The 13,678-nt window shown below is 43.6% G+C and overlaps 1 protein-coding gene across 3 annotated transcripts; it reads right to left on the bottom strand.

Moving 5' to 3' along the window:
• Positions 1-221: 221 nt before the first annotated feature.
• On the bottom strand, positions 222-7,112 carry TENT5A (terminal nucleotidyltransferase 5A). Of its 3 annotated transcripts, XM_076003168.1 has the most exons (4): positions 7,045-7,112; positions 6,839-6,864; positions 6,042-6,597; positions 222-4,967 (listed from the first exon to the last, which is right to left on the bottom strand). In XM_076003168.1, exons 3-4 carry the CDS (start codon positions 6,558-6,560, stop codon positions 4,191-4,193), a joined length of 1,296 nt encoding a protein of 431 aa, XP_075859283.1. In that variant the 5' UTR covers positions 6,561-6,597; positions 6,839-6,864; positions 7,045-7,112; the 3' UTR covers positions 222-4,190. The 3 variants fall into 3 exon arrangements, with proteins under 3 accessions (XP_075859283.1, XP_012624586.1, XP_012624588.1); XM_012769132.3 differs by lacking the exon at positions 7,045-7,112 and having other exon boundaries at positions 6,784-6,989; XM_012769134.3 differs by lacking the exon at positions 7,045-7,112 and having other exon boundaries at positions 6,839-6,989.
• Positions 7,113-13,678: the final 6,566 nt, after the last annotated feature.

Below are 13,678 nucleotides of genomic sequence, written 5' to 3'. Positions count from 1 at the left end.
GACATCTATCAGCTAGATTCTTTTGGTGCTCATTGAGCCGGTAAGAGACGGGGGTCGGCTGAAAGCTAAAATGGTTTCATTTGTTGTGCTCTAATCAGAAAGTTACTGAAGGCTGGTCTTCTCCACATACTGCCTTGTCTTTTCTAATGGACATGAGTTGGGTTTCAGAGAACATGGTCGTTAGGCAGTACAGAACACCCTAGACAGCAAACACAAATCAATAGAAAAAAATAACTTCTTTTTATTTACAAAAAAAAAAAAATCCAAATATTGGATGCTGTAAACAAAATTCACAATCTGTTCCCTCTAGCACTGATTCGAACATGTCAGTTTTTAAAAGTACATTTTCCATCAACTCCTTTTCTGCCTATGACAGAGTCTATAGTCAAAGTATTTCAAGAGTGACCCAAGGTGCAGCTTGCTGCAACAGGATGCCTCAGAGCAGGCAATGGTTGTAGAAAGGTTGGAGGGAGAGACAGCCAGTGGGCAGAGCCTCCTCCATTCTGCAAGGCTTTGCAACAAGTCTCCCAAGTTAACTTGACATCTTCTGACTTTGTACTTTACCATTTACTTTGTTAAAAAGCCATTATTATAACAAAATACTACACAGAGATTCTTTCTTAGCACTAAAAAGGCTATGCTAAATGAAATTTTAAAGAAAGATTATATTCAAGAGGTGCTATATATGAAATTACTGGGTTTTTTTTTTTTGGCTTTTTGGTTTCATCTACCACTTCACCTTCAACAACAAAAAAGCTTATTTTTGAACTGCTGACAGCTTTTAACATAATACATTTCATTTACAAAATAGTTCACAATATTTATTTAACAAGCACTGTATTGAAAACAACTTTATGCACAGTAAAGCAACCAACAATAAGCAAACAGAAAAGGGTGGTAAAAATAGTATATTCATTTTTCATTTCGTTTCATTCCATTCCTTGGCTTGGATTACAGATATTCTTCCATCCTTGCATTTTTGGAAAATAGTCCACCCAATACCAAAGTGAGCAGATATTTAATCCCATTTCTGGAAGGGAAAAGTCCATCTTGGTGTAGGAGTTCTTGAGGCAGCTGGATTTACTGCAAATGAAGTAAACTTTTCATAAGGGCATTGTCACAGGTTAAGTGTTCTCTGACATGCCAGACTGGACAGATGAGAAGAGCCTGCAGAAGATAAAATTTCTTCCTATTTTAAAGTAACAGCACACTAGGCTGGATATACACAAAAGCAAACAAATCACAGGCACTAATTGGGAGTTGAGAGCTGTTGTTTTCTCTGACCTATGCACATGGCTCTCTCTCACCAGACATTCAGATTTTTAGGCCACACGTCCACAAAGAGAGACATATATTTCACTGTGTGTTCAACTACATACGCACAAGACTATAGTACACACAAAATAGAAATAAATTATGTAAGTCTTAAAGTAAATGCTGAAGGTTGCCTCGAGTACAGCCTGTTCTATATGAATACGTGCCAGGTGCTGGCACTTCCAACTAAGCTACCAACCCTGAAGTAAGCAAGTAAAGAATATAAATATTTGAGAAAATAAATGAAAAGTGTATTTTCAAATAAGGCTCCCCCAAACAAAAACATGTGTCATAAATTAACAGCAGGTTGTTGCTATGGTAGAGCCAGAGACCTCCAGACTCTTTTAAAATAGTAGACGACTCATTTATCAAGAGTTAGAGTGAGAAAAAAACAGATCACCAGCTGCTCCTGTGTTCCCCAGCAAGGGCTCCCAAGTTTTCTGTTTTGTTTTAGAAAACTTCCAAACAGCTAAGCAGGGGGAGCTCTGGTTTCTGACAGGTGAGTGCCAGGCTTAATCTGCAAACCAAATATTTCCTGGGAATTTGCAATTAATTTTTCAAACCCAGGGCTAGAATGAGGGAGACTGAGCCAAGGTGGGAGTAGGAAGAGTTCCCTAGAAAACTGAGTGGCAGTGCAGGGACCATGACAGCTCTAACAAAATTCACAGGGAAACCGCTACAGCAAACCCATCAGGTTCCCATTAAGGCTTCAAAGAAAGATGCACAAAAGATAGTCCAGACAGATTAACCTGGATTAGCCTAGCACAAGGTATGTGAGGGATCCCCAAACAAACAAACAAATTACACTGCCAATAGAAGGATTTTCTTCCCCATTCCCTCTTTAACTGATAACAAAAGTCTTCTGACTTGGGCCTTTAGAGGAATTATATTAGCAAGCAGTTATCCACTAGGATTGGTGGGGATTATGTGGTTGTTTTACAACACAAAGTAAAGGTCTTTATATGTTAGTTTTGTTTTTAACAAATGCTTTTTCAGAGACCAGTGTCTAGAGGAACTAATGGCTGGGAGAAGGGGTGGTTTTAGGATTAGCTGTCATTGAGCTGAAATAGCAATTCTAGTTCATTTCACAAAAGTGTAACTGGTATCTTGTAAAAGAGAAAATAAAGTTGGATTTGATTTAATGCAAAGTGATTTAACGTAAAGTACAGTACTAAATATTTAAATGCAGTGTGACAACCAGATCAAAGATGTTTCATATCGACATGAATTTATAAAATGTTATATATAATATATATCTCCTATATAAATTTTAAGCAATTGTGCAAATACTCTTTAAAAAGGGTCATTTCACATTTACTAAATTCTAGTGGTCCAGAGATGCAGAATGCATTCACTCAAAAATTCATTTAAATATTAATAAGTAGTGTTCTGATCACCAGAAATTATTTTTAGCAGTCAGAGATTTAAGTAGCCTATCACTGACCCATGATCCACTAGATTAAACATCATGGAGGCATGCAATTATTAAAAAAAAAAAAATGGGTTCAAACTGTCAAAATGGCAGTTCAGTGTAAAAAAGAGTGCTCTGCCAAACAAATATTCTCCCATTTGTAGAATTCTATGGCTCACAAAAAAAGGAAAAAAAAAAAAACTCACTAAAACTGTAGAGCTTCTGCTCTTCCTATAAAATATATTACTTGTTTCCCTCCTTCAGTTGCTTTAATATTTTAGATGTAGATTTTAATTCATCATTGCAATATGCCCATGTCTCATGTCATCCTGTCGAAAACATAAAAGCACACAGTATTTAAACATTTCCTATTTGATATATTATTCTAGATCATAGTCAATGTACTGTGTGTATACATAATCATATGTATACATATATGCATAACACACACACACACATACACATGTACCTATGATAATATCACACCAACAATGTTGACTTTATACAAGTATTTGCCAAGAAAAAATAGGGCATTTTCTCCACCATTCACAAGCTTATGTGTTGTTTTATTTTCTTCTTTAGTCAGTCCCTGATAAAATAATCATTAAACCATAAAATAATTTTGTTACTTCAAATTTTCAGAAGGCAACAGGCACTTTGATGTATATTGGTGTGTAACAAATATAGTAACTCTTTATATATTCTACTATATCTCTTCTACTTGGGTATTTTTATCTGTTAAATCTTTGGTCCTTGAGCATACTTTCTTTGCTACAGCTGTATTTGCTTGCATTTTCACATTTTAAAAATGCGAGCTATGCACGCAGCTGGAATTAATGGATTGTGTCATCATAAGTTCTGCTGTTTGTTATGAGAACTGCACCAACCTACTACTGTTCATTCGGAGCAAGCCGTTTCTGTCAGCACAACAGGATCATTCCACAGAAAGCACTTGCTACAAGCCTCAGATAGTAATTCCAATCTTGGAGTTCCCATACTTCCTGGATTGTTACTATCTGAACTTCTCAGCTGATAAATTGGGGTGAGATCTTTTTTCCTCTATATTTTTCCCTTTTATGAATTCCATCTTAAAAGAAACCTTCCACTTTTTTTTTCCTATGGCAAAGCTATGGGAGCAGATACTGCAAACCCATATTGTCATCAAGCATTTTTTTTCCCTTAGGAGAAACTGGTTGCTTTTAATGACAGGTCTCTTCTTTTCCAGTATAGAATCCAATCAAATAGGAAAGTAAGGGGAGGTCTAGGGAAGGGTAACCTTTGCTCCCATACCTATTAAAAGATCCACAAGCTTTGCCAAGCTTAAAACCAGGAGCATATCATCATTGCACAAAACACATCCCTAATCAGGGCTCGGTCACTCTCTTTTTTTTTTTTTGTCATTTTTTTTTTTTTCTTTCCTATCTTGTCTGAAATGGCTTCCCCACAGGACATTTTTGAATGATTCTTAATTGCAGGGTAGCCAAGTAGAATAGGTCTGTTGCTGGCATGTGAATACTGGCTGAACCTGTGCAATGTAGTAATTGCTAAAGTTGGCATCTGCTACATAAGGGGCCGGCTGGTAATAACAAGTGACATTAGCCACATTAGGGATGACATTTTGGTCAGCTAGCACTCGGATAGCCAGCATGGTGATAAGGTTTAAAGTCTGTCTTCTTTCATGTCCCATCAGGCAAACTGTACTCTCATTCACCACTCCGTGAAGGGTCATGAGATAGTCATACTTGCGGTCTTCCAATCCCACAAAGTGGTTCTGCAAATAGGACTCCAGTTTTCTCTGCTGCTCTCCAATGTCTGAGAAGTCGATGAAAAACCTGGAACACATATACCTCTGAAGGGTCTTGATTTCATCGGAGGCAGGCCTAAAGCCCCTCACTAAGAGGTTGCAGTACTTAAGCAGGCCTCCCCCTCTGATTTCCTCTGGGTTCCTGGTGGCAATGATCTTGTTACAAAGGTGCTCAAAGGCTTCCTGGAAATCACCATAGACGCTCTCACCGATTATTGTGGGGTGAAATGTTTCAGTCATTGGGTTCTCGGAACATTCATAAAAGAGCAGAAGAGAGTCTAATTTGATTTGAAAAGAATCTACACTGAATTCAAACTGCCTCCGGAGGGAATCCACAAATTTCAGTTCCACATTTTTGCCACTGTTGTTTGACAGGGATATAAGACTCCATCGGTCAGAGTCATTGCACACTTTAACCATTTTCTGCACGTAAGCTTCCTAAGATTCAAAAGATAAAACAAGATGAGCAAAACCAGAAAACAGTAATAGATAAATAAATACATCGTCTTCACAACTGAGAATTATTTTGCTCTTTCCCTTTTGTTTTGTCAACAGCAAAACACTACCTTACAGGCTTAAACAGTGTGCTGAAAACAGAAAAAAAAAATACATTTAACGAGTAGTTTTACTGTCTGGGAGAGAGAAGAGAGGTAATCGTTTGAGGCTTTTGGCAGACGTAGCACAGTACTAAGAGATTCTGTTGTCATGTCTGACTTTTTAAATGTTATTTTTTTAAATGGTCTAATAGGCACAATATTCACACAGTATCCACACAATATTCAAAAGACACAGAAGGGCATTCAGCGAAGTTAGTCTGCCTCTCACCCTTGTCCCCAGCCACTCAGCTCCCCTCCCCCTGAGGCAATCAATGTTATCAGTATCTTGTGTGTCTCCCCAAGTGTATTCTGCAGTTACAACCAAATATGAACTAAGTTATGATATTCTGGGAGGCTTCCTCCAAAACTCGTCTTGAACCAAAGTGGGAAGTGGGGACAGTGCCACTCTCCCCTTAATGCGTGAACCAGCACAGAGAACCACCAGATCTTTAACACATGGAGTCAGCTGAATGCAGCTATGAAACCTATTCACATTTTCCAGCACAGTGAAAAACCCATTGACTCAGTTCTGTTTCAGGCTGCTAAAGACTAGATCATAAAATGACTCAAAAAATTATTTACATCATTTCATTCTTCCAAGCATCAGAATCTACTCTAGACAAGACTCCCACAAGGAAAGCCAAGAGTTAAAACATAGGAAGGAAGAGAAGGGAGGGCAGAGGAGGAAGCGGGAGAAGAGTTGTGACGCTGAAGCATCAAGTAAACTGAAACACTCATCATCGTCCACACACCTTAGTTTACTCTTTTAAAATTAAAAAAAAAAAAATTAAAGAAATAAGCACGCCCAGGCCCGCCATTGCCACAGATTCGTGGCATTTAACCGAAGCCCCTCTGCCCTCTCCCACCGCACCTCGGCCGGCCGGTCAGGACCCAAGTCCGTCTCCGGTGGCTTTACCTTGAGCGTGAGTGGTGTGATCTTCTCTTTGTTCACCCCTTCGGGCAAGAAGTCCAACAGGCAGTCCAGCACGACGTCCTTCACAGTCTGAAACTCCTCTTCCCCGCGCAGGTCGGCGCAGAAGATGAGGTCCAGGTCCTTGTAGCCCAGGCCGCTGTCCTGGTGCAGGACGTGGCTGGCGGCGGAGCCGTTGAGGCGCACGTCCCGGACGCCGATGCACTTCTCGGCCAGGCGCCGCCGCACCACCTTCACGATCAGGCTCGGCTGCAGCTCGAGCGTGGGGAAGTTGCCGCGTCCGTGGATGGGGATGGTCTCGCTCAGGATGCCGTCCAGCCGCTGCACTTGCTCCCAGTTGAGCACGTTGCAGTGCGCCGTGGGGCTCTCGCAGTACTCCAAGCAGTGCCCGCCGAAGCCGCCGCCGCCGAAGTCGCCGCCGCCGAAGTCGCCGCCCAGGGGGATGTAAGGGCCGCCGGCCAGCTCGTCCTCGGCCATGGCAAAGTACCCTTCGCCCTCCGCCATGTAGTACCCGTCGAGCGCCACTTGGCCCTGGTCAGTCCTAAACGATAAGAAAGGGGAAAGAGCGCGGTGAGGACGTGCGTCAGCGGAGGGCAGGGGCCCGTGAGGAGGAAGAGCGCGCCCCCTTCCCGGATCGCCCCCTGGCCTGGGGGTTCCTCAGAGACTCCCCCTCCCCGGCCCCCACGGTCCCCAGCCGCGCGCCGCGCCCCGCAGAGCAGCCCCGCACCAAAAGTATCTCTGATGCATCTGGAAAGCGCAAGCGAGAGTCCCGTCTGTGTCACCTGGAGGCGGCCGCCCCTTCCAGGAGCGCAGCGAGCGAGAGACCGCGAGGCGGCAACACTTCCAGAAGCTGCGAGCGCGCTCCGGCTGCGGCTAGCGACTTGGTCTTTCCCAGACCCCCGCCGCCCGCGCGCGCCGCTCCCGCCCCTCGCCCCCGCCCGCTGCCGCTGCCGCTGCCGCTGCCGCCCCAGCTGTGGTAGTCCCGGAGGTGGCGGCTCACTGCTGCCGCCGCACACGCTCCCGTCTCTGGAGCTTTAGCAGTTGTGCGGGGGAAATGTCTTCAGTACTTTTTTTATACGGGGTTCTCCAGGCTTCCGGGGCCCGGCGCGGCGCGCTCGCCACACCCTCCTCATCTGCATAGGGCACCGCCCCCTGCCCCCCCATGCCCGCCGTTCAGGCGCTCGGCGGACCCGCAGGCCAGCGCTGGCGCTGCTGGGGTGACAGCGGCGGGGGTGGGAGGCCCAGGGCTGTATGTATGTGCGGATACGTGCGTGCGTATGTATGCGCGTGTATTTATACATATATTTAATTTGTGTACGCCCCCCACACGCCTCTTTTTTTTCCTCTGAGGAAACACTTAAAATGCCTCAAGAGTCACAAGTGGTCCTCAAAACCACCTCAAAGCCAACCGGATCACGACTAAAATCACGCAACTGCAGAAACTTCCCAGACAGAATTCTGACGGACACGACCCGCCAGTAGAGCGTAACGTTGGGGCTCCGAAGGTCCCTCACGACCTCCTTTTTACACAGTGTGTCGGCGTATGGCCGTTAATACACCAGCCCAAACGTGGACTCGTGAGCCCACTTGTCCACTCAACTCAACCTGCCTGCGCGAGTGGGAACGGCTTGCTGATAACTGGGTTTCGATTCTCGAAACCTCGGGAAGCGCCGGGGAGCCGGGGCGATCCTGAGGCGACGCGGGGGCGGCGCCACCCGGCCCGGGCGTGCGTCCGGCCCCTGCGCACGAGTGGCTGCGGGAGCGCGGCGGGGCCGGCGCGCGTCACCGGGCGGACGCGGGCGAGCGGCCAATCGCCGAGGACGGGGCGGGCCGAGCGCGGCGCGGGGTGCGCGCCCGGGGCGAGGGGAGCCGAGGGCGGCGGCCAAGCGCGTTTCTCGTAGCCAGCTGAGGGGGTGTCCATTTCTAAGGAATAGAAATGTCAGTGGGGTATGATTTGGTTTCCCACGAGACGTAGAAATACAGGTTGAAAGGGTAAAAAGACTGTCTGTCTCCCCTTCAGCTGTGGTGGCTTCGGCAGAGCTAAGGCTTATTCCCAGGCGCACGCGCCAGTACCCCTGTTTTTGCGAGAAATCTCCCCGCTTTCCCTTGCCGTCTCTTCCGGACGCTGGCAGCCTCTCCAAACTAGCCCAGAGCTGCTTCACCTTCGCGGAGAGGCTGCGGAAGGCTGAAGTGGGGCCGGAAGGGAGAACTCCAGGGAAGCTGAACACTCCCCAAGGCCCTGCGCCACTAAGCAGGCCGCTTAGCCGGGAAGCAGAAACAGTCGGTCTCCTCTGAACTGGGGAGCCCCGGCCTAGTCACTCTAGCTCCGCGGCTCAGGGGTGAGGGAGTGGGGTGCGGGGTTGTCACCCGGGGAGCATCCAGCTGCGGGACAACGCCGCCCCCTGCCGGTGCCCTGCGGAGCTGCGTCCCCAAATGGGGAAACCCGACGTGCGTGTGGCAGAGGCCGTGCAATTCCCAGCGCTGCGCCTAACTACTGGGGTGAGGCGAAGGACAAAGGAACCCCAAAAGCCCATCGCTTCCTTCAAAGCACTCTCATTTATACCCCTTTCGGGGCATCCTTGCAAGAATCTATCTTATCCAGGCATTATATACATATATGCATGCATGTGTGTACTGTGTGTGTATATGTAGTTTGACCATCTATTGTGTGCCAGGCAGCAGCTAAGTGCTGAGGAGTTAAGAATGACAGTGTTTCGCACAGTCTAGTGGGCATGACAAGCAAGTACATAATTAGGGTTCAATTGCATGTGTGCTATGAAAGAGATATGTTCCCGCAGAGAGAGTGGTGGGCTAAGATGGGGACTGGGAGGGAAGGTCAGAAGACAGGTGTCATTGGACGATCTTCAAAGAATGGACGTTCCTTCAGCAGCTGGAGGAAGAGGAGAAGAGCATTACCCACAAAGGCAAGAGACTAGAAGAATTAGAGAAGGTTTGAGAAAGAATGAGATTGGTAGTGCATTGGAATAAGGTTTGTGGGCATTCCAGGAACTCATTAAGACTTCCAGGCCGTAATCGGTTTAGCTCTTTAGCATAATACCTTATTTACTCTTCATTTCAAGAAGTTATTCCATTTCGTAGGGATTTGGAAACAGAGGAACCCAAGAGGTTAAAAGACTAGCTCAAGTTCCCCAACTAATAAGTTGCAGGGTCAGGCCTTGAACCCAATGATTTTAGTGTTATTGGCAGGGATGATATATCTGTAGCTAACCAATACCTTCTCATTGGAAGACCAGACAAGCACAAATTAAAAAAGATTTAAGGAAACAAGGAAAAGGCCTGTTAGACATGTTTCCTCCAAAGGCTGATGTGAAATCTGCGCAAGGCCAAAGTGGTAGATTATATTAAAAGCAAGGCCAAAGTGGTAGATTATATTAGACACACTGCACTTAAAAATACAAGGCCCTACTGCCATTATTTTATGATTTATTTTTACCCTCCCTCAAAAAAATCAAGCAAGGAAGTCTCAGAGCTCATGAGCACCTGTGCATACCCAGGATTTTGTTCTTTGTGGCTAAAGGAATCTGCTTTTTTAGCAAGCAGCCAGGGTGATCCTGGCATAACGACCCAGCCATGCTTTGCACGGCACTGACAACAGCCACCACAGCCCAGTTCTCTATGTCTGTATCCTTCACTAAGCAGAGGCTGCTCCTCTCTGCCCAGCTGCACCCATGGCCTCTCCTAAAAACAGAAGGCACAGCTGAGAGGTGGAAAGAGAGCAGGAAGCTGGACCTGGAGGGCCTGCTATGTGCTCCACTCTGTGCTGGGGAAAAGAAGAATCCCAGCAGCAGGGAGGCAAGACATCCCCTTCTCCCAAGCTGCCAGAGCTCTGCTGTGACACTGCCTTAAATCTTTAACAAAGCATTCCCCACTTCCCAACCGTAATCCAGACCCTACTGCTTCTTGCACTAGGACGTCTGGCATATCTTAATTTTGGCAGTGCCCTGGTGGCAATTTAATCTTTGAATTAATATGTGCGTGATGCATAGTAGCCAATCATTATATACTGCTGAATGAAAGCATATGGTGTTCATTGTCCCTCTTTTCACTGCTTTCAAACTGAAATAATATTTACTTCTGGAAAAAATAGTCATCTTTATGTGAATTTGCAAATTTTGTAATTGTAGGTGTTATTTTTTCTCAATAAACAAAATAATTATCAAAGGAGAAATTCTGTACTTTCCAAACACATTCCTAGCCAAGATATTTCTAAACGTAGCTACTCTTTAATTAAATTTAGATGCAGAGTTGCTATATTTTTTTCAGACTTTAGTATATGAACCAACTTGGTAAGTAATTTATTTTTCCCCATTTAAAAGGAAAAAAAAGATTTTTGGCTAAACGATGCTATGAGTTGATAAAGTTAAGACTACCACAAAACTTAAATACAGACAGTCTAAATCTGGACTGCTTTCTAAATGAGCAAAAAGAGTCCTTCTCTGGAAAAGGAAAGCTTTACATATATTTTTGAGAAAGAAACATTTATATTTAGTTGATCTTAATTTAAAAATTACAGTAACAATCAACCTGGACTTAGTATAATAAGAAGATATTCAGTTTTGGCCTCACTAGTAATTATCATTAATGAGTTTATTATTATATGCCAGACAGTGTGCTCAATACTTTATCTAGTAATATATTATTTCTTTCAAACTTTTTCCAAAAACCAGAGCTTTTCGTATTACATTCCCGTTTTCCAGACAGGGAAGATTAGGCATGAGAAGTAATTTAGAGAATAGCAGAGTATTGTATTAGACCCACACATGTGGGTCCCTTACATTCATTCGGTGAGTCTCTTACACTCTGCGCATTGGCCTGCTCCCTGTCTTCTCATATTTCTTTTAGACTTGAATTTTAACTGGAACTGCATTCTGCTTCTTTCTTTCCAAGTTCTGGATATTCAAGTTTGGACATAACTGTGGGGACCAAGGAGTTTTATCTTGAAACAGCTGCTGAAGGCCAGAATGCCCAATGACCTGATTGAGCTGACAGACACTTCTTCCCCCAGCCAGGAATGACCTCCACAAGCTAGCAGCCTTATGGAGAGTTTGCAAGAAACACCTCACATGCTGAAACACAGTGGGAAGTTTGAAGACTGCCTCAAGTTCACTGAGGAGTGGTGTCACCTTTCTCTTTTCGCTCTGTCTGCTTCCTACCTTCTCAACAGTGGTTTCAGAAGATAGGAAGCCAACAAACATGAATTTATTCCCCAAAGCTCATAAGTAGAAGAAAATACTAAAGCCCCCAAAATGGTAAAGCCTGCTATTTCCCTTTCTCACAGCACTCTAGCTAATCTCCCAGTAGTCATCTCCTGCACTTGGTCTTTCCACACCAGCCCTTTCCCTCTCTATTCATTTTCCACCTTCTACCACTTCTGCTCTTTGATCCTTTCCACAAAAAGTGACATGACCCTGCAAAAGCCCCACGCAGAGTGGGCAGTGCAGTGGAAATGTGAGGAATTTGAGGACACGGCCCACCTCCCACCTCCCCCACCCCTGCTCTGCACTCTGCACCCATACAGTTGATGCCTTTGTAGAGCAAATCCCAGTAAATCCTGAAATCACTGGGGGATGGCATCCTTTTCCTAGCAGGCACACACAGATGTCCTCTTGGCAGAGTAAATTGGAGATCTCTCTGCTATCCAGTTAGTGATCGTAGAACAGCAACTGATCAAAGTGCTTCATGTAAAATTTAAAACTCACTTAGGAAACTAAATTATCTGTTTTTGCAGGGAAATGGTGCTGTGAAATACTTTTTCCTATGTGTCTTCAGGGAAATAAAAAACATTTATTCAGGACCTTTGGAAGACAAGCAGTATCCTAAGTCATACAACTTCTAGGTTAGTTTGGGAATAATCATCCAACTTATTACTTGTTATTGGTAGTCAACAGATTAGCTTTTATAGTTTTAAACTTTTCAACCCTTTGTCTTCTACATTATCTCATTTTATCTTCAAAACTGTTCTGATCAGTATGGAGTTCTCATTTTAGAGATGAAGAAAGGCTAAGCAATTTTCCCTGTGTTTATACAGCTAGTTATGGAAAAGTTAAAGTTAGATTCAGTTGCCCTTATTTTGGGCCAGAACCCTTTTCTCCTGATCCATAACAAATGGCTAAGTTTTAAAGGATCCTGTAGTTATACAGAAGGTCTTTTGTGTAGGCTACATTCTCACCTGTGGATATCTTATAAGGCACCACCACTCTACTGTTGTAAAAGTAATTTCCTAAGGTGTTATTTTAAAGTATTTATTTGAAGTATATGACCACATAAAAATAACTCCATTCACAATCATAGATTAATAAGTTTGGGAAATTCAATATACAAGCAACAAATTTGATTAGAAAGACTTGCATCATTGCTCTTAAAATAAAACTAAATAGATTGTCCTTTAATAGAATTGTTCATCAGAAAGATCAGCCAGTATTTTCTTATGCTATCATCAGTGCTGATTATGCCAGAAGTTCTTCCTGTTTTGACATCTTGGTGAAATGCAATCAATGTTGCAAGTCTCAGGGACCAGACTATTTTCCTTACTCCAAACAAACAAAATATTCAAAAGTTACATTCGTTTGACAAAATGTAAACCAGAAATGCACATATATTTTCCAAAACCATCAAATATGAATAAACTGTAATATTTGTCTTATGATATTTTCCTTCTGTAAATTTGTGCTGGAAGATATTAACTACTCTGGAGAAAGTGCTGATGTTTACTTGTGGAAGTTATAAAGCTTTTGAAGGGTCCATGGTGGGGGATATAATAAATTATTCCTCTTTTCTAAAAGGAATTTGGCCAAAATGTTTGGGTATCTTATAAAAAAAAATGAAGCCAGGCCAGGCGCGGTGGCTCACGCCTGTAATCCTAGCACTCTGGGAGGCCAAAGCGGGCGGATTGCTCAAGGTCAGGAGTTCAAAACCAGCCTGAGTGAGACCCCGTCTCTACCATAAAAATAGAAAGAAATTAATTGGCCAACTAATATATATATATATATAAAATTCAGCCGGGCATGGTGGCTTGTGCCTGTAGTCCCAGCTACTCGGGAGGCTGAGGCAGGAGGATCGCTTGAGCCCAGGAGTTTGAGGTTGCTGTGAGCTAGGCTGACGCCACGGTACTCACTCTAGCCTAGGCAAGAAAGCGAGACTCTGTCTCAAAAAAAAAAAAAAAAAAAAAAATGAAGCCATCTTCTATGAATATGTCCAGCTCATCTTGATGTAGTTGCAACCAATTCTTACTTTGCACCTATATTGATAGTCACAGATAGTTAATTTTTTATATGAGCTTTTGATATTTCAAAGAGATATTTTAAAACAGTAGATTCCCATTTAGTTAGCAACATTTTTATATACTAAGTTTGGAAACTGTATAATTGCCACATGAATTTGTGGCAGCTGCAGAAGGTATCTTTACTCATATATATCGATAAACTGTTCATTGATTCAGTGATGCATATACCTTTCTGTTTGGAAAAACTTTTTTTCTAAATATTATGTCTACCATCACATTGTTTTTAGTCTCTTCCTACTAACTTCCTTCCCTCACCTCAAAATCATCTGCTGCCAAACAAAGAAATACCAAATTAAATAGTAAAATTAATGTTATCTTG

This window comes from Microcebus murinus, chromosome 5 (genome assembly GCF_040939455.1).
Source record: "Microcebus murinus isolate Inina chromosome 5, M.murinus_Inina_mat1.0, whole genome shotgun sequence".
In the NCBI taxonomy this organism is placed as follows: Eukaryota; Metazoa; Chordata; class Mammalia; order Primates; family Cheirogaleidae; genus Microcebus; species Microcebus murinus.
The sequence above is the reverse complement of the archived record's forward strand: the minus strand, read 5'-3'. Positions and strand labels throughout refer to the sequence as shown.

Excerpts from the sequence above, each read along its gene's own strand:
- TENT5A (XM_012769132.3), bottom strand. The coding sequence starts at position 6,803 with ATGCATCAGAGATACTTTTG. Across the intron at positions 6,598-6,783 it reads ATGCATCAGAGATACTTTTG|GACTGACCAGGGCCAAGTGG; the intron begins GTGCGGGGCTGC and ends CTTATCGTTTAG. Across the intron at positions 4,968-6,041 it reads TCACACCACTCACGCTCAAG|GAAGCTTACGTGCAGAAAAT; the intron begins GTAAAGCCACCG and ends TTTGAATCTTAG.